This window comes from Schistocerca cancellata, chromosome 1 (assembly GCF_023864275.1).
Source record: "Schistocerca cancellata isolate TAMUIC-IGC-003103 chromosome 1, iqSchCanc2.1, whole genome shotgun sequence".
In the NCBI taxonomy this organism is placed as follows: domain Eukaryota; kingdom Metazoa; phylum Arthropoda; class Insecta; order Orthoptera; family Acrididae; genus Schistocerca; species Schistocerca cancellata.
Window position 1 is genome coordinate 1,078,691,696 of NC_064626.1, and position 27,368 is coordinate 1,078,719,063.

The window sequence follows — 27,368 nt, forward strand, 5'->3', positions numbered from 1 at the left end:
CACGGACAAAGATTGCAAGCAGTATGTGCGACAATGTGTGGTCTGTCAACGGAATAAAGTTAGCCGGTATGCTACGTCACCTCTTGGCACATTTCTTCCTCCAAATCAGAGATTTGATCATGTGCACCTAGACCTAGTAGGGACCTCTCCCACCATCAGAAGAATACATGTACTGCCTTACAGCCATCGATCGTTTTACACGTTGGCCCGAGTTGTTCCCTTTCGCCAACATCACCACCGAAACTGCCGCGACTGCATTCTTCAAGGGGTAGATCACCCGTTTCGGAGTGCCATTACTAATCACAACAGACTAAGGAAGACAGTTTGGGTCGTATTTGTTCAAAGCACTCTCTATCCTACTGGGTACAGGGCACATTAAAAATATAACTTACCACCCATCAGCAAATGGTTTAATTGAGTGCATGCACCACCAACTGAAAGTGTCGCTTCGATGTCACAACTCACAGCGGTGGACAGAGACGTTGCCCATTGTCCTCCTGGGTCTCCATGCATCGCTGAAAGAAGACCTGAACGCCACGACTGCAGAAATTTTTTATGACCAACCGATACGACTTCCTGGCGAATTCTTTGTTAATGTGCCAGACAACGGCATTGACATTTCTGATTTTGTACAAAAGCTGCGTACACAAATCCAGCAACTAAGTCTCGTTGTTCCAAGGGATCAGCAGACTCGTGGCCCAAAGCAGTACGCAAGCTGCTGTAGCAACCCTACGATGGACCTTATCATGTCATCAGTAGGGAGGGCAAGACAGTCAATGCCGATGTGATGGGTACACCAACCACTGTCTCCATCGACAGGCTCAATCCAGCTTTCCACACTCCCTACACTGGTACGGACGCATCTACACACGCTATGGACATGGCCGAAGCTCCAGTCACTCCACTGCATATCACAGGTCGGCCTCAATGGACGTCTGAGGCTACCTCTAATGCACCATCAGCAGCCTGTGCACGACCTGTTGTAACCCGGTCTGGACGACATGTCTGTTTCAACACAAAGTACCATTGACACTAAGGGGGGAGTAGTGAAGCGCAGTGTTATGTCCAGTGTAATGCTATGTGCGAGTGATTGCCATTTGTAATTATTATCTTTGGCGCATCTGACCTATGTTTTCTCTTCTATGTTTCCTTTTTGATTGATGTTCTTTGGTGTTATTTTGGTAGTAAAGCAGCTGTATGAGTTGCGGTGTGTTTTTATGTTGCAATTAAGTGAGTACAACCAGTCCCGCAACATTATCATGGAAGGCAGGGAAGCGAGCTCAAGTTTATGTTCTGTAGACATTGCTTGCGTTAGAGAAGGAGCACTTGCTTGGAAAGTATGAGACGTTACAAGATGCACCGGAAATGATCAAAGCAGGATGAAAATGGCTCTGAGCACTATAGGACTCAACTGCTGTGGTCGTAAGTCCCCTAGAACTTAGAACTACTTAAACCTAACTAACCTAAGGACATCACACACATCCATGCCCGAGGCAGGATTCGAACCTGCGACCGTAGCGGTCGTGCGGTTCCAGACTGTAGCGCCTTTAATCACTCGGCCACTCCGGCCGGCCAAAGCAGGATGACCAGGATTAAATTCGAACCTTGCTTCTCTCGTATATGAGTCCAGTTCCTTAATTAATATGTCACGTCATGCTGTAACAGTTATACGTTGCTTTCTACTTTTGCAGCTTTCCATTAGATCAAGAAGAAAAGATTATGAATTGCAACTTCCAGGGATGAAGAGTGCTTGTAGGACGAAACAAACTTACATATTTGGGTCAATATATACATACTATATTTCAGACAACTACAAGTAATTATATGTATGGACAGTATTTATTTTCCTAAATAACACATTTACACTTTCGCTTTACATTCATCAGTTCAAGACATGATATCAACAATATATTTTAAGCACAAAACAAACTTTAATCATGATATAAACACCAAATAAATACCATTGAAGATATTCGTATGTAAGTCGCGAAAAGTTCGTCGCTCTTCGTAATTTTAGGAAGGGAATATAGTGGATCTGTCTGATAAACATCAAATAAGGACTAATATAAAAATTGTGTGGCACCATGGATATATCACATCGTTTTAAAGTGAAACTGATCACTCATGATTTGCTCATAAAAATCATTATCTCATCTTAATTGACTACCAGGTCCAAAAACTCGTAAAAAATATATTAACAAAGAGACTAGACTCCATCAACTTAAAAAAAAGAAAAAGAGACCATCATTATTCGACGCACTTGAAGATATATTTCAAATACTAAGGTCCTTAAAAAATATGTTCGTTCTCAGGTTACTGTAAATTCCAAGATATTTTCTTTCCTTGTCTTCACTCTTGTCATTGAAAATACGTGAGCGGCGCCTAGAATTTATGAAACTTATGTATGTACCAACAAGATGGATATGAATCATAGTTCTTGGCAGAAATTAAAAAAAACGATGGATGGAATTTTTTTTAAAAATAACTGCCCTTCATCTTTGTTCATAGCTTCCATTGTGACTGAAGTTATTTTTTCAGTACATTTACCTGAGAACAGATAAACATAGCTTTTCAAATGAAGCATGGCTGCTAATGCTACATTAGCACCTGTGTTATTACAAGTTCGATGTGCCTTCTTCGATGTAGTGCTGAGTGCCTGGAGGGGCTCTGTAGCCAGGATATGTCGGATTCAAGGCATTCTGGGCAAAGAAAGCGGTGTAATCTTTCTTTACTCGGCGAGGCCTGAAAGCGGGGCCGCGAGCGAGCGCGAGGCGGGCTTCATTTTCCGCCTGTGCCTGCACCTTGTAAGACTCTGGGGGCCACTTCTCGTCTCCACGCATTCTTCCCGATACTCCCTTCGTGGCTGCTGGCTGTGATGTGAAGACGGGTGGGGGTGGTTGGCTGATCGGAGCTTCTGGTCTCAGCACCACAGTCGCTGGCGGCGGCTCGAAATGTGCCGGTTGGTACACCTGCGCCTGGACCGGAGTCTGCTTTTGGGGGCTCGGTTGGTAGTTGTGCGGTGTTGCTGCAGCAGGAGGGGACCAAGCGCTCTGAGGCTGGCCGGGATTCCCTGAACTGATTCCTTCTGGGCCCTGAAACATAATAACATTGTCAACAACAGCCATTTTTGAATGAGATGAAATGATTTCATTTTTATGTTGAGCAATACAGTGCTGTCAATCGTCTGTACTGAAATTTTTAAATTACGTCAACGTATGTACACTACTGGCCACTAAAATTGCTACACCAAGAAGAAATGCAGATGATAAACGGGTATTCATTGGACAAATATATTATACTACAACTGACAAGTGATTACATTTTCACGCAATCTGGGTGCGTAGATCCTGAGAAATCAGTACCCAGGACAACAACCTCTGGCCGTAATAACGGCCTTGATACGCCTGGGCATCGAGTCAAACAGAGCTTGGATGGCGTGTACAGGTACAGCTACCCATGCAGCTTCAACACGATACCACAGTTCTTCAAGAGTAGTGACTGGCGTATTGTGACGAGCCAGTTGCTCGGCCACCATTGACCAGACGTTTTCAGTTGGTGCGAGATCTAGAGAATGTGCTGTCCAGGGCAGCAGTCGAACATTTTCTGTATCCAGAAAGGCCCGTACAGGACCTGCAACATGCGGTCGTGCATTATCCTGCTGAAATGTAGGGTTTCGCAGGGATCGAATAAAGAGTAGAGCCACGGGTCGTAACATATCTGAAATGTAACGCCCACTGTTCAAAGTGCCGTCAATGTGAACAAGGGGTGACCGATACGTGTAACCAATGGCACCCCATACCATCAAGCCGAGTAATGCGCCAGTGTGGCGATGACGAATACACGCTTACAATGTGCGTTCAACGCGATGTCGCCAAACACGGATGCGACCATCATGATGCTGTAAACAGAACCTGGATACATCCGAAAAAATGACGTTTTGCCATTCGTGCACCCAAGTCCGTCGTTGAGTACACCATCGCAGGCGCTCCTCTCTGTGATGCAGCGTCAAGGGTAACTGCAGCCATCGTCTCCGAGCTGATAGTCCATTCTGCTGCAAACGTCGGCGAACTGTTCGTGCAGATGGTTGTTGTCTTGCAAACGTCCCCATCTGTTGACTCAGAGATCGAGACGTGGCTGCACGATCTTTTACAGCCATGCGGATTAGAAGCCTGTCATCTCGACTGCTAGTGATACGAGGCCGTTGGGATCCAGCACGGCGCTCCGTATTACCCTCCTGAACCCACAGATTCCATATTCTGCTAACAGTCATTGGATCTCGACCAACGCGAGCAGCAATGTCGCGATACGATAAACCGCAATTGCGATAGGCTACAGTCTGACCTTTATCAAAGTCAGAAATGTGATGGTACGCATTTCTCCTCCTTACACGAGGCATCGCAACAACGTTTCACCAGGCAACGCCGGTCAGCAGCAGTTTGTGTATGAGAAATAGGTTGGAAACTTTCCTCGTGTCTTCACGTTGTAGGTGTCGCTTCCGGCGCCAACCTTGAGTGAATGCTCTGAAAAGCTTATCATTTGCATATCACAGCATCTTCTTCCTGTCGGTTAAATTTCGCGTCTGTAGCACGTCATCTTCGTGTAGCAATTTAATGGCCAGTAGTGTAATATCTTGCACGAGTTCAATAAATACAATGAGTCTCGCCACATAGTGGGCATATATATAAAGTGAGCATAGAAACTGCGCTTGGCATCAGGATGAAACCCAAAGTCACATGACATTAGTATAATACTGTCGTTCACATTTTGCACTAAGGCTGATACATGGTCCAGGCCACACACTGCCTACGTTTGATGTCAAGATGCAATAACCACTCACAGACAGCAGGTGCCAGCACTAGCAATTGAGGGTATATGAGGCATGGCGGGGGTGGGGGCGATGCGGAAAACAGCACAGTTGTTATCATAATGCGGAAATGGAGCGATTTATCTGACAACGAAAAGGGCATGATCATTGGCTTTAGAGCTAGGTGTGGTTTGTATACTATGGAATACTTCTAGATAAGCTCAAGTACTGGGGTATGAATGGGACAGTGCTCAAATGGTTTAAAATTTACCTAACTGGAAGAGTGCAGAAAGTTGAAATAAACAGTTCACATAACATGCAAAAAACTGATGATTTCTCAAACTGGGGAACAATAAAGAATGGGGTGCCGCAAGGTTTGGTCTTGGGTCCTCTGCTGTTCTTAATATATATATTAATGACTTGCCATTCTACATTCACCAAGATGCATAGCTGGTACTTTTTGCCGATGATACAGGTAAAGCTATCACCTCCGACAGACAAGAATTAACTGGTGAAATTGTAAACGATGTTTATCAGAAAATCATTAAGTGGTTCTCTGCAAATGGGCTCTCATTAAACTTTGACGAAACACAGTATATTCAGTTCCACACAGTAAATGGAATGACACCATTAATAAATATAGACTTCGATCAGAAATCGGTAGCTAAGGTAGAATATTCAAAATTTCTAGGTGTATGCATTGATGAGGGGTTGAACTGGAAAAAATACACTGAGGAGCTGCTGAAACGTTTGAGTTCAGCTACTTATGCTACTAGGGTCATTGCAAATTTTGGCGACATACATCTGAGTAAATTAGCTTACCACGCCTATTTTAATTCTCTGCTTTCGTATGGCATCATATTCTGGGGTAACTCATCATTGAGTAAAAGAGTGTTCATTGCACAAAAGCGTGTAATCACAATAATTGCTGGAGCTCATCCAAGATCATCCTGCAGACACTTATTTAAAGAGCTAGAAATCTTCACTGTAGCCTCACAATATATATATATACACTTATGAAATTTGTTATTAACAATCCGAACGAATTCAAAAGTAATAGCAGTGTACATTGCTACAACACTAGGAGAAAGGATGATCTTCACTACTCAAAGTTAAATCTAACTTTGGCGCAGAAGGGGGTAAATTACGCTGCCACAAAAGTCTTTGGTCACCTACCAAACAGCATCAAAGGCCTGACAGACAGCCAACTAACATTTAAAAATAAATTAAAAGAATTTCTAGATGACAACTCCTTCTACTCATTAGATGAATTTTTGGATACAGTAAGTGGGTAATTTCCCAACCGCCACAAAAAATAATAAAAAAGTAATAAAAATCAAAAATATTGAGTGTCATGTAATATTTTGTCTAATTTAATATCTTGTATAGGCACCTTTTATTAACCTGACACGTTCCACATCATTACGAAGTGTTGTATTCATGATCTATGGAACAAGTAATAATCTAATCTAATCTATTCACATGCTGCTGCCGTTAAGTATACTGTGTGTCGCAGAACGGCGCTGGCACTGAGACAACTGGTGCACCAAGGACGACAGTCGTGAACGGCGCCTACTGATATGTGAACGCGCAATTAGACGCGCAACTCTTGAGCAACCTATCGCCCAGATGAACTAAGGGACTACCAAGAGTGTCTTCTCTACGACCGTTCAGCGAAAGCTGTTGCACAAGGGCCTGCACAGCAGGTGCCTGGTTCATTCATATGAGCTGATTGCTGTTCATTGGCGACGAATGCTGCGACCTGCACCCCAGTAGCGCAACTGGACGTCAACCGAGTGGCGACAAGTGGCCTTTTTAGATAATCACGTTTTATACCCCATTGGTCAGCTGGCCGTTGGAGTGCCGTTGCAGTGCAGACAAGAAGTGAGCGTTGTGGATTGGGGAACGTTTTCGTGACATTTCCTGAGCAACCTCGTCATTCTGGAAGGCACAACGGATCAACATTGCATGCATTGAACCTTGGGACCCATGTGGAGTTTGTTTTTCCTCGGCACGATAGCATCTGCCAGCAGGACAACACAACCTGTCACGCAGCCCGCAGTGTACGTGCATGGTTCGAAGAGCACCGCGATGAGTTTACCGCAATCCTCAGGCCACCAAACTTCCCGGATTTAAACTCAATCGAGAATCTGTGGGACCTGGTCGATTGAACTGTTCGCGCCATGGATCTTCGGCCGATAAACCTAGCGCAACTAGCCACAGCACTGCAGTCGGCATGACTCCATGTCCCTGCCAGTATCTTCGAGACCTCACTGACTCCCTTCCTGCACGTCTCGTGGTGCAAAAGGCGATTATTCGGGTTTTGACAGGTAGCTGCATTAATGTGGCTGGACAGTGTATATAGCACATTTGTCCTGTTTCTACACATTTATTGATTAGAAACAACACCGGTGCTGAACTGTTGTTGCTATAGATGCAAATCGAAATTAGTCAAAATAGGAAAGTTACTTTTCGCAGATAAGTGCCACAAAGGTCTAATTATAGTTATCACAGCAGTAATAGACACTTCATGCGTCGATTATTATCGAGAAACAGCGCAGTGAAAGCGAAAACTCGTAGTGCTAATTAATATCCATGTAATACCATATACTTAGGATACAAAATATGCTAGATAAATTTTGTAGCGTAACAGTATCATGTCAAAGTTGAATATGCCGGGTGATCAAAAAGTCAGTATAAATTTGAAAACTTAATAAACCAAGGAATAATGTACCTAGAGAGGTAAAAATTGACACACATGCTTGGAATTACACGGGGCTATATTAGAAAAAAAAACACCCCATATTGCTAGACGCGTGAAAGATCTCTTGCGCGCGTCGTTTGGTGATGATCGTGTGCTTGGCCGCCACTTTCGCCATGCTTGGCCTCCCAGGTCCCCAGACCTCAGTCCGTGCGATTATTGGCTTTGGGGTTACCTGAAGTCTCAAGTGTATCGTGATCGACCGACATCTCTAGGGATGCTGAAAGACAACATCCGACGCCAATGCCTCACCATAACTCCGGACATGCTTTACAGTGCTGTTCACAACATTATTCCTCGACTACAGCTATTGTTGAGGAATGATGGTGGACATATTGAGCACATCCTGTAAAGAACATCATCTTTGCTTTGTCTTATTTTGTTATGCTAATTATTGCTATTCTTATAAGATGAAGCGCCATCTGTCGAACATTTTTCGAACGTTTGTATTTTTCTGGTTCTAATAAAACCCCACGTCATTCCAAGCGTGAGTGTCAATTTATACCTTTCTATCTACATTATTCCGTGATTTATTCAGTTTTCAAATTTATACTGACTTTTTGATCACTCGGTATATAATTTTCTAGCAATGTTCAACTGCAGACAAGATTTTATGTTATGACAGCCTGATTCACTTCCTTCGATTATACATATCTCCAAATAATTCTGTTTATTTTAACGTAGTTACAATAGGCAACTGTAGTACTGGTACCTATGACGTGAAGAATGAGTACATGTAACTGTAGTTTTAGTTTTCCTAAGAATCAACAAAGACTAAACGTATGGTACGAGAAAGTAAAAACTAAAGAATTTAGTCCTTAAAATATTTCGAAGTGCGATCGCTAATTTTCAGAAACGTCATAGCTGTAAATTCGGTGCTTTTACGGATTTTTCCACCTATTAGGAAATTATTTCACGATTCCACAGCAGCTTTATTTATTAAAGTAGGGACTCTACAGTACGATCAAATACAGTATTAAACCTAAAAAAAAGAGCGATAGCTACCCCTTATTTTCCTATAACTAGAAAAAGCGACATACGAGCTGCCACACTTGTTGCAACCAAGCAAAATGTCCATGTGCCTAGACCATAGGTGACAGTGACCACGCATGACGTCATCATATTGTAACCACCATCTCGATCAGCTGACTAGTGGCGCCATTCTTTTGTGTACAACTTCTGAAGTACTTTTCAGTTTATCTTAATTGTAGTATTTTCAGCACAGGTTTCCTTAATACAACGGTGAAATCCTGTGTAGAGTGTGGTTGCACAAAACATATGTGAAAGGAAGGAATATTTCGTTCCACAGCCAAAATTATTTTAAGAATATAGAAGAAATTCCAAACATTTGTTGAAAGTTGGGATGTATGTTGTTTCTTACTTCTAAAACTACAAGAATGACTAAGGTTTGGAGATAATGGAATGTTAATATCTAATTTCCTTTTCTTTTCAACAACTATTTTTCTAAAATATTATGTTTCTTATCTTGATATTGTTTCGAGATCTTCACTGGATTAAGAAAATGTCATAAAATATAACCGCTTATATTGTGTGAAAACCGAACATTATGGATAGAAATGGACGTTATTTCTTATAAAAGCATTATAAAACACTTTACACGTATTGTTGACGTATCGTCAGAAATCTGTATGCTCCCTGCTAAACTGATATTGCTACAACAAAGAACAGGAATTCGCTGAAGAAGTGTAACTCAGTCATTTGTAAACAGAAAGAACTGTCAATAGACTGTTTTCAGTCTCTACGTTAAGCGTTCATATCGTCAAACGTGAAAACGATAATCATCGAATAACATAGTGAATTTCGGAGAAATTAAGTTAGCTGTACTACATCATGTGTAACAGTGATCCAGCAAACCGTTCAGTGGCAGATTTCAGCTATAAATAGAAACTGTAGCTGACGGCTCTATATCGTATAGTGCGCAATGACCATGGCTAGTTGAAGGCACAAGCAACAGAAGACTCCGCTTGGGGTACAAAGGTAAATGAGGCACCTGAGAAGACAGAACAGTAAGATTTCTGTAACAGGAGGTATCCTCTCCATACTGTGGCCCAACGACCAGCAAGTTAGGACGTGTGCTGCAGAGGCATGGACTGAGACCAACATTATGGCCAGCCAGGAAGATACGAGATACAGTGCGCCCCGTTAAAGAAGGCATTGTTCTTCGTGTGCCCGGTGTATATGATGTCCCCCACAAATGTGGCTGCATCTATATAGTTCAAACGATACTCACAGCTGCGGTGAGTTAAATTGAGTACAAGATACTGTACATACTAAACAAATGAACCTTGACACGTCGACCATAGCTGAGCGTTGTCTGGAAAGCGGACACAAAACAGAATTTGAAGAGACGAGAGTCTTTGCCCTTACCTCCAGATATCGGGATTCCGTTGTAAAGAAGGCAGCCGAGATTAGAATTAAAAAAAATGGTTCAAATGGCTCTGAGCACTATGAGACTCAACTGCTGTGGTCATAAGTCCCCTAGAACTTAGAACTACTTAAACCTAACTAACCTAAGGACAGCACACAACACCCAGCCATCACGAGGCAGAGAAAATCCCTGACCCCGCCGGGAATCGAACCCGGGAACCCGGGCGTGGGAAGCGAGAACGCTACCGCACGACCACGAGATGCGGGCGAGATTAGAATAAATAGCAACAATTTTAACAGAGACATGGAGTACACGCGTAGTAGGGCGTCAACGTGGGCTTTGGGTATCGAAAGAAAGGTGCTTGTAGGGGTGCGGGAGCGACAGTTTTTAACGCGGCACCAGGCCCCCCCTCCCCCGCCACATGACATTATTCGTCCCCCGGGGGTCCGGAGCTGCTGCTACCCTGTGGTGAAATCGTGAGTATATAATAAGAAAACCATGCTAGCCTCGGCAATCAGTGCCTTTTTTTTCTGACGACGATGGCGGAGATTGCCACTGCAAACTAGAGTGTTCTATTCAAAATGACGCGGCTCTGAACATCGAGAAGATTTTATTCGGACGTATCGCAATTATCAGCGATCTCTACTCTAGAACCGCTCTGCTAATGACAGAAACTTCGGTTTTTGCCCTCCGTCACGTGACCTCGGTGTTGGTTTTTTAAAGTCAAGGTCACTACAGATATCAAATGCAAATTCTTACGATAGCTATGAAACGCATGTACAAAACGTACGGCACTTTCGAACGGACTATCTCTGTATTAGCGGTGTAGTGGCATTCAAAACATGCAGAGCGTGTACGGACAAACGTGATGCCGCACTATAAGCACGCGATTTTATTGTCAGTGTATCTTAAAGATTAAAATCTTACTCTGTGCATCCCAGTGCCCAGTCCATAGACATTCCTACTCGATGACTGGAGCCACAAACATTAACAGGGTAACAATTCTTTTCCAGCACCGCTACTGCAATGTGGTTTTTTATGCTAGAACGTGTAGTAAACGGAGAACTCCTATATTCTAAGAATTCTTACAATATTTCATAAAGGGTTGTACATTAAATTGTGTTAGAGTAAAACTATAATTTGTTTTAATAAAACATGACGTTTCATAAATTAAAATGGCAGACTGCACTTAAGAAACACTGAAAATTGCGATGTTGTTGATATACCTCAATGGGGACAGCTGAAAACGTGTGCCCCAACCGAGACTCGAACCCGGGATCTCCTGCTTACATGGCAGACGCCCTATCCATCTATGCCACCGAGGGCATAGGGAACAGCGCCACTGCAGGGACTTATTCCTTGCACGCTTCCCATGAGGTATATCAACAACAACTGTTGGCAGCTGAGGGTTTCGGTTAATTATCATTTCTTTCTAGGGAAGCTGCATGGTCATCATTGGTATCTGCTCTTTCGGAACAGTTACCATCTTCATATTCTCTGTTGTCCCGTGCCGTAGGAAGTGAATAAGAAGGGGGCCATCTTGGCCAAAGAAAAAGTCAGCATAGGGGCAAACGATTCACCTCGGACGACAACGTCCAGCTATACGTGCGGAACTGGTGAACATCGTAGCCCGGGAACTTTATGAGACAACCATTCACCGCCTTGTGTCACAGTGGGACAAGTGTCTCAGCAGCCAGTGTCAATACTTCTAACATACAGGTATTGGTTTATGTAATTATACTTCCGGTTCGTTTCTTTTTGAAAGCCCCTTATACTTTCTGAAACCGCCACATCTGCTGTAACACAAACCTAACTTTTGAAAGAAATAGCGAGTAAGAAAGTTTTAAGAAATTTCGCAGAAAGAATAAAAAAAATTTTACAAACGGTAAAAATGCACTGAAATGTCTGAAAACAGATACTGGCCAAATTGAAAAATTTAAAAAATTGAAATATCTTGGGAAGATAATCCAAGTTTTTTTTCTTTTTTTTTTGGAAAAAGCTGCTGTTCAGAATGTTTATATGCGAGAGAATGTCTGGCATTAAACTTTAATTTAGCTAAGTTAGAGCTTCTAGAAAGGCGAATCATTAAGAAAATATTAAGTCAACGAAAATATATTGGAAAGGCGGAAATTACATGGTAATGATGTCATCGATCGAAACATAAAAAACATATAAGAAGTAATAAGAAAAAGAAGATTGGTATTCTTTGGACCGAATGAATAAAAATAGATAACCAAAAAGGTCATCAAATATTTGTGAGATAAGGCGCTACAAACAAGTTGGACCCATTAATTTAAAAAAAGCATTTAGAAAAAAATATATAAAATCTGAAGAAACGACTGACAGAGAAGTGTTTAGGTAAAAAGTATTGAATACGGAAGGATTCCACGTAACAGGAGCGAAAATCTTGGTGGATGTGTTTATTATACTTTCTTTCCCGCTACATCCAAGCAAGTCATTAAACGCTGACATTTGTTTTCCATATTTTAAATGTAATACTGTTCACAGCTTGAAGTCTGAAATTATTACAACACAAAGGACATCATTTAATAACCTCAATCAGGCAATATCACGCAAACAATTTTTCTTACATAAATTCAGCACCAGCATTAAAATTTTTTCATGGAAAACGTCAAAAGTGCTACATTCTTGAAACAAAGTAATATTCTCTATTCCTATTTTCCTCAAGTATACTGTAACTGGGTAAGATTTAATAAGAAAGTCATACTTTTTTGGTACATTTCGTGGAAGATAGAAGAAACGTTTAATTGAGAGAAAAGAAGAAGAATCTGTGAAAAGCTAAAGACTATCCCTTTGCTTATAGTTAGGATTATTTAAAGATATCTTACGAACATAAATGACGATCTCACGCTAAAAAGAAATAATGTAAATTAAATTCTAATAAATATGATGGCAATTCGCAAGGAAGAGGGGACTACCTTTGAGTAGACGGGCTGTTCGTTGAAGATCAGTTCCTGCTCTTCTGGTGGAGGTGGCCAGGTGACACGTTTTAGTCCTGGAAGGGAAAAACAAATCAGTACAAATAGAGCAAAGATAAGAAATTTGAGAAAACGCACAGATAAATTATTTCAGTGGAAGCAATGGTAAACATGGGGTGAAAAAGCATTAATGATAACCAAATATAGCAGTACATAAAGTTCAGACTAAAGGAAATAATTTTAGTCTCTGGAAGTCAGTGTTACAGACAGCGGGAAAAATGGGAGTTTGCTTCTACAGTAAGCAATTTCTGACTGCAAAATCACAGACCTTATGTTCATTGTGTTACTTGTGATACTATAAGCCTTAATATGCAAATATGAGATATTGAAACACTTCGATGTTGAGACAACGCTACTGTCGTTTATTATGCAGGAATCCCAACAAAAAGCACAGACAGGCACATAATAATATGGTAAGTTTACTTTATTATAACTGAAATATAGATTTGTCTTCCATGGTATACTGTTCTGCTGATCATGCTGCAGATTTAATATAGTCTGCCGTCAACCAAAAAATAAAATAATTATAAAATAAAAGGAACGACTGGGAAATTGCTTGATCGCATATATTGTACATGCAGGGAATTTTAGAAATCAGTTGCTGAGAGATCAACAGCTACAGGCCACTTGTTTTAGTAACTGGTCTTTGCCACTAACATTATACAGACGGCTGAGAGAGAGCGAATAATTTATAAAGTCACATTCTTGTCTCATTCGTTTGAAACTGGTGTAACAGCACGAAGTGGGTTGTCAGATGGCTTGAAACATCAGAAAAGAGAATACTTGAACTCTGAGAGAACCTGAACTCGTCCTAACTTAGTACTACTATATATACTAAAAAGAAAAAAAAACCATAGCATTTATATGTGCAAATCCTTACTTCTGTACAGGTAACATGAATCGGGAACAAAGCGGGGAAAAATGTTTGAAACAAGAAAGCATTCGACCAAATTTATTACGGGCTCCACACACGAGCGACGAACCGCAGCGATCCGACGCATGGGTACGCGACCGCTTCGTTTATCCCACATGTGTGGGCAAATCGCAGAGATATTGGTCGCTGATCGCCTGAAAATCCCGGGCAATCTAGTGAATCACATGTGATGCGTGGCAATATGACCGCCTGGCTGAGACCAGTTTGTCTATTTATTAAGCAGGGTTGTGTAGTTTTATTTCGTTTTGTCCGCGAAGAGTTAAGAATGAAGACGGCCGCTGGTGGCCGAGCGGTTCTAGGCGCTTCAGTCTGGAACCGCGTGACCGCTATGGTCGCAGGTTCGAATCCTGCCTCGGGCACGGATGTGTGTGATGTCCTTAGGTTAGTTAGGTTTAAGTAGTTCTAAGTTCTAGGGGACTGATGACCTCAGATGTTAAGTCCCATAGTGCTCAGATGCATTTGAACCATTTTTGAGTTAAGAATGTTTACGTTGGAATTTAAAATTATTAATGGACCACGAACCACTCTGAGAAGTGAAGCTGAGGGTGGACTTGCCATTTATATTAAGAAGTAATACAAAATATGCCCTCCGATTTCGAAGTGATTGGTATTCTGAAGCCTGCGCTGTAGCACTAGAAATTATGGGAAGTTCATAACAATAATTACCCTACAATGGGCTCCATTTGATGATGTATGTGTGAAGCAATGTTATTATGACTTTCTGTATGAAACAACTAACGATACACGCATTGCCGGCCGCGGTGGCCGAGCGGTTCTAGGCGCTTCAGTTCTGAAACACTCGGCTGCTACTGTCGCAGGTTCGAATCCTGCCTCGGGCATGGATGTGTGTGATGTCCTTAGGTTAGTTAGGTTTAAGTAGTTCGAACTTTAGCGGACTGATGACCTCAGCTGTTAAGTCCCATTGTGCTTAGAGCCATTTGAACAATTTGATACAGGCATTATTGAAGTTTTAACCTCTAAAGAGAAAGACGTACCGCAACAATAATTGGACACATAAATTTAAATATACAGGGTAACTCTGTTATAGAGCTATGTTCAAGTCCCTTGTTATTTCAAATAATCTAACTCTCCTTCATACAGTTAATGAGACGAGTAATTGTAATCAACACTGCTGATACTGATCACATTTCTACAGACACACAGATTTTGTAAAACAGTTGGTGCAAATATTAACAGTTAAACTGTAGGACTAATGAATGAAAAAGGCATTAGGGGCTGATAAATGAAAAACGAGTTGTATTAGCACACTGAAAGATGTACACAGTCCCCTTGGCGTCAGTGAAAAATTAGTCTGTGTAACCTATAGTTTCCAAGAAAAGCGTTTCAAAACAACTTTAATAAATTGCAGTTCCCTTTTTTAAAAAATTTATCTTTTGCAGGAATTTGTGGGGTCACGGAGATCATCTGGCAGTGTTGCTACACATAGCAGATCATTCCCCATAGCAGAGCCTTTGACACAGCGGCCTTCGTAATACTGGTTGAAATTGCATGGCAAATCGCTCGTGTACGGCAGGATTTGCGAGCGACCGATTACAACGATACCACTTGCGACGGATAGCTGCGATCCGTCGCTCCTGTGTAGGGCCCGTTACAGTTACTGGACTTGCAAACGTACTGCCAGTATGATGGACGTAAAACCTGGTGGTAACTACCGGTACGAAATCACTTTTTGTTTTCAACCGACAGTTAAACAGCTTTTGTAAGATTGCCGCTCACGGTGTTCCTGTGCCAAAGCGCGTGAAAGACCTCAGTAACGGCCTGAATACATTGCTCATTGCCAAACATTCTTTCACGATCACGATGGAAAGCGAAAAATTTGCGATCAGAAAGGTTGCCGTTATAGGAGGGAACGCTGATATCCAGCAGCGTGGATTATTATAACAGTGCTTGAGACACGTCTATTAAGTACAAAAGGCCGGCCGAAGTGGCCGTGCGGTTCTAGGCGCGGCAGTCTGGAACCGCGAGACCGCTACGGTCGCAGGTTCGAATCCTGCCTCGGGCGTGGATGTGTGTGATGTCCTTAGGTTAGTTAGGTTTAACTAGTTCTAAGTTCTAGGGGACTAATGACCTCAGAAGTTGAGTCCCTAAGTGCTCAGAACCATATGAATCATTTTTTTATAAGTACAAAAACATAGACAACATATAATTTAGGTGTTTTCGGAAATAACGGTTGAACTTTTACACTATGTTTCTTTTCTTGTTTTATTTACATTCCGACATGGTTCGAAGGACATTAGTTATTTCAAAAACGCTTATGAATGTAATATTGTCTAATGGAGAAAGTCTTTTAACTGAACTTCCCAAATCCACGAATTTGTTGGAATGACAAATCTAGATCATTACTGACGTTAAACCCTTCGGTGGGCGAGCCTGCAGCAGATAGCCGCAAGATTTAGTTTTCTGTTAGTATCACAGATAGCGTTACAGTTGCGTCTACGTAGAGATACGTATCTGTTGTTCTCAACGGATGTCACCACTTACTACATTTGCGCTATTCATGCTTTCAGCAGTTTGGTCACTATTGTTGTTTGAATGGTGAATGTTGTGTGTGCGGTGTGTTTGCCGCTACGCGCCTTGTGATGTAAGTATTTTCTATACTTGTGTTTTTCTTTCACCTCAAGGCAATCTTTCTTTTATATTAATATATAATGAATGTTAGAATCGAATCAGAGTTTCAATATGCAGTTTTCATTACTTTTTACAGTCTTGGATATTGATTTGCTACAATATATTACTTTTACAAAAACATGTGTTTCGTAAGGTCTCATAAAAGCGTGGAAATGGAGAAAATGAAGGTTTTTTACAGGCACCGTCTAACTGTACGTCCTGAAAACTATGAGAAAGTACTGCGAGAATTGTCAGAAGAAGAATTACAAGAATTGTCAGATTCATGTGAATTTGAGTCGGAAGAGGAAGTTATTGAAGAAGAAAACCACAGCAGAGATTCCGAACAATCAACAGAGGAAACAGATGACTACCTGGTTGAAAAGGGGGGACAACAAACAGAGGGTTACCGATTTTACGTAGGAAAAGATTAAATTATTTCGATACATGAACCACTTCCTTCTTTTAAAACCAAGGCCAAGAACATTCTGAAAGTTTTGCCAGGGCTAAAAGCAAGTGCTGAAATCATGGAAAAAGATATCGATGCATTTTACCTATGTATTACTGATGGAATGGTTATTTTTCCTTAGGTTAAAAATGTAAAACTAATTGCGGTGCAAAAGCCGCAACGCGCCCACTCATGGAAGTATGAAAGGAGCGCCCACTGAAGGGTTAAAGTCAAAGAATTAGGCCAATAAACTGTATCGCCTTGCCGACTGGTTTTGAACACACCTTGTTGGCAATACGTGGTCAGTGCGTTGCTTTCTCGTAACCAAAGGAAGAAGTACTGTTATCGTCCACTATTATTGTTGGTTCAGTGTTAGGCTGATACACAGTCGTCCGTTGATCTATACTGTTCTCCAGCAAGAACCACACAGCTGACAAATCTGCTGTTTTATTGACGTTACGTAGGACTGACCTTTTTTTAAATTTCTGAAAGTGTGTTACGTAGCAAGTGTAATAACCCTCGACTTTTCTGTGCTTCGTCTTCTTCCATAATCATTACTGTAAAGAGGCAAAGGAGTAAACGTATCTGGCTGCTCGTCCTTTTTGTGATTCTTACCCGCGAACAGCAGCGAATTGTACACCCATCCCTGAAAAAGTCAACTACATATAGGATGTCGATTCTGTGTTCTCCTCAAATAAAAGGTGACCACTTGCTGCGGATGTGATCTCAGTTGTAACATGTTTATATTATGCGGATGTGTTGCAGATGCAGCAGTTGTCTGTGGAACACTTAGGTGACAGTAATTTAAATAACATTACGCTTCCTTGCACCAGGTTTCCTATGAGGCTATCAAGAGCTTCACATTCCAACACCCTGATACTTTGCAACATAGTTTCCTCGTGAATAGCTTGATGATCTCGAATGCTGGGAAATCATTTAACCACCGACTAGCTTCCTAATTTTTTTTCTGCTGACACTCTTACAATGATATGATAACGTGTTGAAATCTCATGATACGCTACTAGAACGAGCTTACGAGTATTTTGAAGTGGAAAGAGTACATTGAAGACCTTTATGAGGTGGAAGACTTGTCTGATCACGTGATCGAAGGAGAAACAGGAGTCGATATAGAAGAGATATGGGATCCAGTATTAGAATCAGAATGTAAAAGAGCTGTACAAGAATTAAGATGAATAAGGCAGAAGGGATAGATAACAGTCCATCAGCATTTCTAAAATCATTGGGGGAAATGGCAACAAAACGACTATTAATGTTGGTGTGTATTATGTGTGAGTATGGCGATATACCATCTGAGTCTTGGAAACACATCATCCACACAATTCTGAAGATTGCGAGAGCCGACGAGTGTGGGAATTATCGCACAATCAGCTTAACATTTCACGCATCCAAGTTGCTGAGAAGAATAATCTACAGAAGAATGGAAAAGTGAATTGAGGATCTGTTAGATGACGATCAGTTTGCCTTTAGGAAAGGTAAAGACACCAGAGAGGTAATTTTGACGTTGCGGTTGATAGCAAGACTAAAGAAAAATAAATAAGGGTGAACTGTAGGGAATGACGAGTAATACACAATATGTACAGGAACCAAGACGGAACAATAAGACTGGAAGACCAAGAACGAAATGCATGGAGTGTGTAAGACAGGAATGTGATCTTACGCCCCTATCGTTCAATCCACACATCGACGATACAATGACGTAAATAAAAGAAAAGTTCAAGAGTGGAATTAAAATTCAGGGTGAAAGGGTATCAATGATAAGATTCCCTGATGACATTGCTATCCTGAGTAAAAGTGAAGACGAATTAGGGGTATGTTGAATGGAAAGAACAGCCTAATGACAACATAATATGGATTGAGAGTAAATCGAAGAAACACGAAAGTAATGAGAAGTAACAGAAATGAGAACAGCGAGAAACTTAAGATCAGGAATGGTGATCACGAAGTAGATGGGCTTAAGGAATTCTGATACTTAGCCAGCAAAATAAACCATAACGGATGGCTCATAGAGGACATAAAAAGCAGAATGGTGCTGGCAAAAGGTCTTTCCTGACCAAGGGAAGTCTACTAGTATCAAACATAGGTCTTGATTTGGGGAAGTATCTTCTGAAACTGTTACGTTTTCAGCACAGCATTGATGGGAGTGAAACATGGGTTGTGGGAAAACCGGAAAAGAAGGGAATCTAGCATTTGAGACGTGGTGCCACAGAAGAATGTTGAAAACTAGGTCGGCTGATAGGGTAAGGAATTAGGTGCTCTGCAGAATCGGCAAGGAAAGGGATATATAGAAAGCACGTACAATAAGAAGGGGCAGGCTGGTAGGACAACAGAGGAAGCTGAAGAGGGTAAAAACTGTAGAGATGAAGAGGTTGGCACAGGAGAGGAATTCGTCGTGGGCCGCTTCAAACCAGTAGAATTGCTGCTCAAATTAGTATAAGAGAGTGGGGTTGCGTATGGTCCGGATGCAATATTGATGCTTCCTCTCGCAATTGGGCCTTGTTTACTTATGTTGACTGCGAGAATTTTCTCTTATACTACCGTTTTTCTTTCCTCATTTACCGAACATTTGCCAAGTTCGTTGCGTTTCCGTTGTTGAACTAAGCGTTTAGTTTCTAATGAAAATATATTCCTCATTCTTAGTTTTCCGTCATTTATTGCTTTATCTTTCGCAATGCTGGTTTCCTTATAAATTATGTTCGTAACAAAATCTGACTAGATATTTTCCAGAGGCATCTTTTATCGAAAAATAAAGTACTACACGCTCGAACAAAGTTGACACTCGGCGCAGTGGCTGATGGGAGCGACCATAATGCCATTTCCCATTTACAGTCGCTCCCATAAGCTACCGCGCCGATTGCCGACTTTGCGTGAATGTACCGATACATTCACGGCAATATGGAAGTCCGTGGAATATTGCGAGAAACGCAGACATTATCGTTGTCGGAAATTCACTTCAGAACATGAAATTGTAACAATACGTTTACTTCGGCCTTGAAACAATTCTCACGTATTTGAAATCACTCTATATGCCAGTCAGCGTAAATTATGTTGTTTTCAGCTCTCTTGTGAAAAAAGATGCCGATTAGTCACACCAGACTGTGGTCATGCTGGCTGATCACATATAATGAATCTCTGACGTAGTACTGTCCGTCATAGAGCGTTCTAGAACAGAGTTAATGCAAAACAGGCAGATCGCGAAAACGGTGAAGAGAAGAGAAATGGAGTTAACCAAGAACTGCATCTTAATGAATGTTTCGTAATGCAAAGACGATGAGAATGACACAATCATGCTACACCGAGAAGAGGAAGTATTGCTGTCGTTCAACACACGATGGTAAGGAGAGTGCTTTAAAGTAATCAAATGGTTCAAATGGCTCTGAGCACTATGGGACTTAACATCTGAGGTGATCAGTCCCCTAGAACTTAGAACTACTTAAACCTAACTAACCTAAGGACATCACACACATCCATGCCGGAGGCAGGATTCGAACGTGCGACCGTAGCGGTCGTGCGGTTCCGGACTGAAGCGCCTAGAACCGCTCGGCCACATCGGCCGGCTTTAAAGTAATCATTGTTTAATTATAAGTAAAATGCACATTGTTGTGCGTACGTATATTTCCAGCTTTTTTTTTATTGATAGTAACAGCTTGGACTGCATGAAGCATCGGATATATTCATTCATAAAAGAACTTATTACTTCTTTCGGTATGACATCTAATGTGATTATTTTCACAAACAGATTTAAGCTTTAATTAATTTTATAATTCTACATAACCCCCCCGAAGAAAGTTGTGTTGCCACGGCTATCGAAGGATTACACTTTTTGCAAGCAGAGAACTTTTAGAGCTATTTCTTTCTTTCTTTTTATGAGATAAGCCTCTTGTATTAATTATTCGTAAGCATCGTTAGAGTGAGTTTCGTTTGAGTGGAGATGATTGTGAAGATCTCTTAGTAAATAAAACATAGAAATGTAGCTTCTATTACACATTTTAGTGTCTTTTCGAGCTACACATGTCACACGGCTTTGAATTTCATGTTTTTGCTCTTTAGAGGAGTAAACGATGAAATGAACATTTTGAAAGAAATTAAAACCGTGTGTGGTATCACGACTCGAATATGTCGTTCGCTCTAAATGAATATGCGAAAATCCTAGAAAAGCTATATCAGTATGGCATTTGTTGTGTCAACGCGATATGGATCTCACATACGTGACCAGGATTCCAGCAAAGGTTAGGCAAGAATTCTTATCACCAGTTTCGTAGACTAATTGCAGTTTCTCTGTATCCTGTCAATGAATCGAAAGCAGTTGTTTTACTTTCCTTAAACAAACTACGTGACTATTACATTTCACCCCTAGCTCAGTTTTAGTGCTTGATATTTGCATGACAGCTATAGCTCCAGTTTTGTCCCATTAATCGTGCAGGCAGTGACTACTGCGTTTTTTCGCTTCATGAAGAGCCCAACTTCACTTTTCTCTTCAGTACTCTTTGCACTGGGCACATGTTTAGCCAGGATTCGATGGGATATTGCTCCAGTTGTATCCGAGTAACACATAGGTAGCAGCAATAATTGCAGAGGTGTGAGATGACAACTAACATATTTTGCTAAGTCTTTAACATATTAAGTGGAGGCGGAATTTTCTCTTTTGATTTTATTTACTTAAACATCATCTTTGTTCCACAATTATTTTCGACTTGTTCAAAAAAATGGTTCAAATGGCTCTGAGCACTATGGGACGTAACAACTGAGGGCATCAGTCCCCTAGATCTTAGAACTACTTAAACCTAACTAACCTAGAGACATCACACACATCCATATCCGAGGCAGGATTCGTGTAGCAGTCGCGCTGTTCCGGACTGAAGCGCCTAGAACCGCTCGGCCATTGCGGTGGCTTTCGACTTGTAAGCCACATCAAGTGCAGGTATATGGTTTCATCTTCAACCAGGAGACGAGTGAGGTGACGGTCATAAAAAAAAATCAGGCAACCAATAGGACATTTTGGAATGTAGAGGAAAGAGCTACAGATGACCTATCATATAAATATAAGGGAGTCATCTTTGAAGCCTATTTCGTGCCCATTTTAAGATATGGTCGTGAAACACTGATCGTGAGAAGTAAAGACGTCAGAAAAATTGAGGCATGTTCGTTCGTAGCATGGATAGAACCCGTAATGGCGAAATCCGAAAACAGGCTCAAGTTCTAAGACTATAAGAGAAAATAACCTCGCAGCTACTTTGATGATATGGATATATGCAACGCATGGATGCTAACAGGCTTCGAAGGCTATTGTATGATTTGAAACTCAAGAGACAAAAGACCACGAGGAATACCAAGTGTATGGTGAAACCTGATATCGAGCAGAGAGGATACACCTGGACCGCATGGAAGAGAGAGACAGAAATTTAAGGATCGTAACTGATCGGGAGGCCTTGTTTGCCGAGTCGTCGAATGAGACGGAACGACGTGTGACATGAGGATGATTGGGTGTTTAGCTGTGTAACAAAGCGCACCACATCATCGGCGCGAAACAATGGATTACAAAGGCGGGAACTCGTTGTGGAATGAAGTGGTAGTCTACAGATAACTACGGCATAAGTGGAAAAATGCTTCCTCCATTTAATAAATGTATGACTGTGATGCCAGCCATTAATTTGTTAACAAATAGTGATTCTATCATACTTCCCTTGGATGTATCTGAAATTCCTTATACAACTGCGGATTGCTCTCTACATTTGCTCTCCTCAAGCTATCGTAAAATGTGTGGCACAGTGTAAATAGTGCACTAGAACCCCTCGACCCCTCCCTTCTGTTCATCCACCGAAAAGTGAGAAGAAAGATTGTCAGTACTCCTCTTTGTAAGCTCCAGTTCCTTTAATTTCATCGTAGTGATCATTACGAAAATAAATGATGGGATGAAGTAACATGTTTCTTGAAACACGAGCTTTCAGAATTAAGTGAGTACTCAACAACAGACAAAGCGAATGGTGTAGTGGCAATCGCCTCTCCGGTGGAGATACACTGCCGTAAGATGCTTCTGATTAATCTCGTTCTTGCCTCAGCTTTCCGCATGTCAAGGTTTGTATGTTGACTCCATCGTAAACAGCTTCGTACAGATATCCTAGTTGCGTGGCAGTTGTGGCTGATTCCAATGTCGATCGCGTAGCCAATATCGGCCCTTTGTGTTTGTTTACGGGCAATTGATTGCATTTATTTACATTTTGGGCCTTGGTACCAAGCGTTGATGAGATCTGCCTTTATTTAGTAACATTTTTTAACGATTTCAAGACCCTGCGTACAACTGCGTCGTCGGCGAACAGGTTCAGAAATCGACAACAATTTTTTGCCAAGTCGTATTGCTGCAAACTGTTGTTTGGCGTGCTGCGAGTCGCCAGTTCAAACCCGACCTCCAGCAATTGTTTGTTATTTAGAATCTATCATTTCGGGAATGTCCTCCAAATATATTTGCAATGCTTGTATATTCTGGAATATTCGATGTTTGTATAAATAGCTGCACACTCCATCCGGAGGTTTGTTCTGCTGTGCCTGTACGTTGGTATCAGTAATAAATGTGGTTTCAAGTAGTAAGAGTTGAACTTCGGATCTGGAGTTGAGTATAGTTTAGAAGTGACAATATCATCACGCCCTGTCACAGTTCCTAGATGCACGCGAGTGCTAGTTCAGATTTTGTTGAAATATTTCCCTTTAAGAACCACTCATGGGATATATCTGCTAGGAAGTCGTCTATCGAATGCTGCGTGAGTTTCGACAATTCGTAAACACGTATTTTACGAGACGATTCTACGGAACTGTATCGAATGCTTTCGATAAGTCACGAGTCACAGTACTAACCTGAGCTCCGCTTTCTGCAGCCTTGTAGATCTCGTGAACGGAGAAACTGAATTAGTTCACACAACACCACTGGAGCCTAGAATCCATGCAGATTTCTAAAGACAGGCTTTTTATGTTATTATATAAAGGTCTTACAGACAGCATTATATATTGATAACTAATAACGCAATGCAATAAAATAAACAGTTTGAATTACTAACAAGTCACTATTAAAAGTAGATTTTCAACTTTACTAAATACTTTGCAGTGTAAACGTGAACTACAACAAACAATCTTTGAGGGATGGTAGTACGGACAAAGGAAGAAAAAAAGTCCAGTAATCATGGGGTCTAAAATGGATACCTTAAGATCTGTATGAGCAACTTGTTCATCTTCCACACTGTGAAACACATTTTGCCACTCCTAACGTTTTGCTCTCCTTATTTTGGGATAAAGCAGTATAGACCAAAACAAGAAAAATAGTTTAGAAAATATGTGTTTCACAGTAGCGAACATAAACAAGTGCTCTTAAGGCATGCAATTTAGCGCCCGTGTTTACTACACTTTTTTTTCTTGTTTCTGTCCTTACTACCACCTCCTGAAATTTGTCGATGGAGTTACGGTTCACCTGTACAAAAGACTATAGACCTTGTACTTCTTCTTCTATAGCAACGACATTATTCAAGTCAGCATGGGGGACAGGTCAGAGCATTTGGTGAACCACACTGATGCAGCCGATGAAAAGGAGTTATCCAATCTCCGAAACAGCCGTCATACGTGGACACATATGTCTATAATTCTACGGCAAGCTGATGGCATCTTCTTGACCCTAGATTGCTAAAGCTACCTAAAGTTGACGATTGCAGTTGGTAACAATGCGAGGTTCCCGCCAATCTGGTATTGTCAATACAGAGAGTAAAACAGGACGTTTTGTACTTATTTTATATGTAATATACGATTGGAGACCTTATAATTGTGATTTAATAGTGCATAAAATATAAATTATGGCTTCCTTTGAATAAAATACGGTGTACTATTATGTAAGATGGGTTAGTAATAACGTAACACTTTGCCCTCTTTAGCTATCTAGGGTTAATGGAAAAGTCGTGTGACTAGGGCCTCCCGTCGGGTAGACCGTTCGCCGGGTGCAAGTCTTTCGATTTGACGCCACCTCGGCGACTTGCGGGTCGATGGGGATGAAATGACGATGATAAGGACAACACAACGCCCAGTCCCTGAGCGGAGAAAATCTCCGACCCAACCGGGAATCGAACCCGCTCCCTTAGGATTGACATTCTGTCGCGCTGACCACTCAGCTAACGGGGGCGATCTAGGATTAATGACCAGAATGACTTGTCCCAGTTTAGTTCCCTACAAACAATGACTTGTTCCTTTTTCTAATCGCACGGAGGGTTCGTTGTGCTGGTGTCCTACGATAGACTGTACCAATTCTAGAAGAGAGGGCAGCTGTTCCACACATTCCGTATATCATCAAAGTCAGCAATTCGTGTAGCCTTTTCTCTATCGAGGAAATACAGTTGTTTTTATGTATATCTGCAGCCGTACGACGATCGAAAGTAGTAACTTTGTTGTGAGCTTCCTTTTTATTTTATTATTAAATTGCTGATAAAGATGTTACAGCCAGCGTTACTATACTGATAACTGATAATGCAATGCAATAAAATAAACTTCTGTTTTCGTGTAGCATTTCTCTCGGTCCTACAGGTAATCGTTACTAGGGAAAGCGAATGAAAGATTTGGATTTGTTCGAAGGGTTTTGGGAAAATGTAATGAAGCTGTAAAGACTGTCGCTTACAAGTGGTTAACGCGACGAATTCTGAAGTATTGTACCAGTAATATGGGAGTTATCTAAATAAGACAAGATACAGTCGCATAAGACGGCGTATACCCATATCACTTCTAAAACAGCGACCATGGAAGAGAGACTCCAGTGTTTGGAGTCCTAACCAGACATTCGTGACAACAGACATCGAAGAACTCAGAGACGCGCTGCTAGGGATAAAAGGTCAGCATAGCCACACGAAAATTTAGCAACAATACTAGGTCAACTTACGTGGTACTCCTTCGAAGAAAGACGGCGAATATCTCGAGGCACCCTATTGGGTAAATTAGGATAAACTACATATGAAGAAGTCTGTGCAGCCGTTATGCTGCTTCCAAAAGACGCGTACAGCGACACACTGTTAGTGATTTTTCTCTCACTCAATGCCCGATTGTAATCAGGCAGAAAATCGGTAACATTCACACGATGTACCCTCTGCCATTGGCTTACGAAGTATACATGTAGAAAGAACTGATTTCTGCCTGTTCGTATATGTTGTACGTTTTGTGTGCGTGCTGTATTGAGGCTGAAATAGAAAGGAAATCTAGCTCAGCACTTTTCAAGTATTAGTCGACCACATTATTATTTTGGCCAAGATAGATACGAAGCCCACACCTAATACAGTAGTACAAGTTTATATGCCAACTAGCTCTGCAGATGACGAAGAAATTGAAGAAATGTATGATGAAATAAAAGAAATTATTCAGATAGTGAAGGGAGACGAAAATTTAATAGTCATGGGTGACTGGAATTCGAGTGTAGGAAAAGGGAGAGAAGGAAACGTAGTAGGTGATTATGGATTGGGGGTAAGAAATGAAAGAGGAAGCCGGCTGGTAGAATTTTGCACAGAGCACAACTTAATCATAGCTAACACTTGGTTTAAGAATCATGATAGAAGGTTGTATACATGGAAGAACCCTGGAGATACTAAAAGGTATCAGATAGATTATATAATGGTAAGACAGAGATTTAGGAACCAGGTTTTAAATTGTAAGACATTTCCAGGGGCAGATGTGGACTCTGACCACAATCTATTGGTTGTGACCTGTAGATTAAAACTGAAGAAACTGCAAAAAGGTGGGAAATTAAGGAGATGGGACCTGGATAAACTGAAAGAACCAGAGGTTGTACACAGTTTCAGGGAGAGCATAAGGGAACAATTGACAGGAATGGGGGAAAGAAATACAGTAGAAGAAGAATGGGTAGCTCTGAGGGATGAAGTAGTGAAGGCAGCAGAGGATCAAGTAGGTAAAAAGACGAGGGCTAGTAGAAATCCTTGGGTAACAGAAGAAATATTGAATTTAATTGATGAAAGGAGAAAATATAAAAATGCAGTAAATGAAGCAGGCAAAAAGGAATACAAACGTCTCAAAAATGAGATAGACAGGAAGTGCAAAATGGCTAAGCAGGGATGGCTAGAGGACAAATGTAAGGATGTAGAGGCTTATCTCACTAGGGGTAAGATAGATACTGCCTACAGGAAAATTAAAGAGACCTTTGGAGATAAGAGAACCACTTGTATGAACATCAAGAGCTCAGATGGAAACCCAGTTCTAAGCAAAGAAGGGAAAGCAGAAAGGTGGAAGGAGTATATAGAGGGTCTATACAAGGGCGATGTACTTGAGGACAATATTATGTAAATGGAAGAGGATGTAGATGAAGATGAAAGGGGAGATACGATACTGCGTGAAGAGTTTGACAGAGCACTGAAAGACCTGA

At 41.3% G+C, this 27,368-nt stretch overlaps 1 protein-coding gene across 1 annotated transcript in view; it reads right to left on the bottom strand.

Annotated features, from left to right (window-relative positions):
• Window positions 1-1,820: 1,820 nt before the first annotated feature.
• The window catches only part of LOC126091050 (uncharacterized), a 376,404-nt gene continuing 350,856 nt past the window's right edge, over window positions 1,821-27,368 (bottom strand). The window contains exons 4-5 of the mRNA XM_049907032.1: window positions 12,894-12,970; window positions 1,821-3,092 (exon numbers count right to left, since the gene is read on the bottom strand). Coding sequence (XP_049762989.1) covers window positions 2,616-3,092; window positions 12,894-12,970 — 554 coding nt within the window. The 3' untranslated portion in view covers window positions 1,821-2,615. The remainder of the gene's footprint in view (window positions 3,093-12,893; window positions 12,971-27,368) is intronic.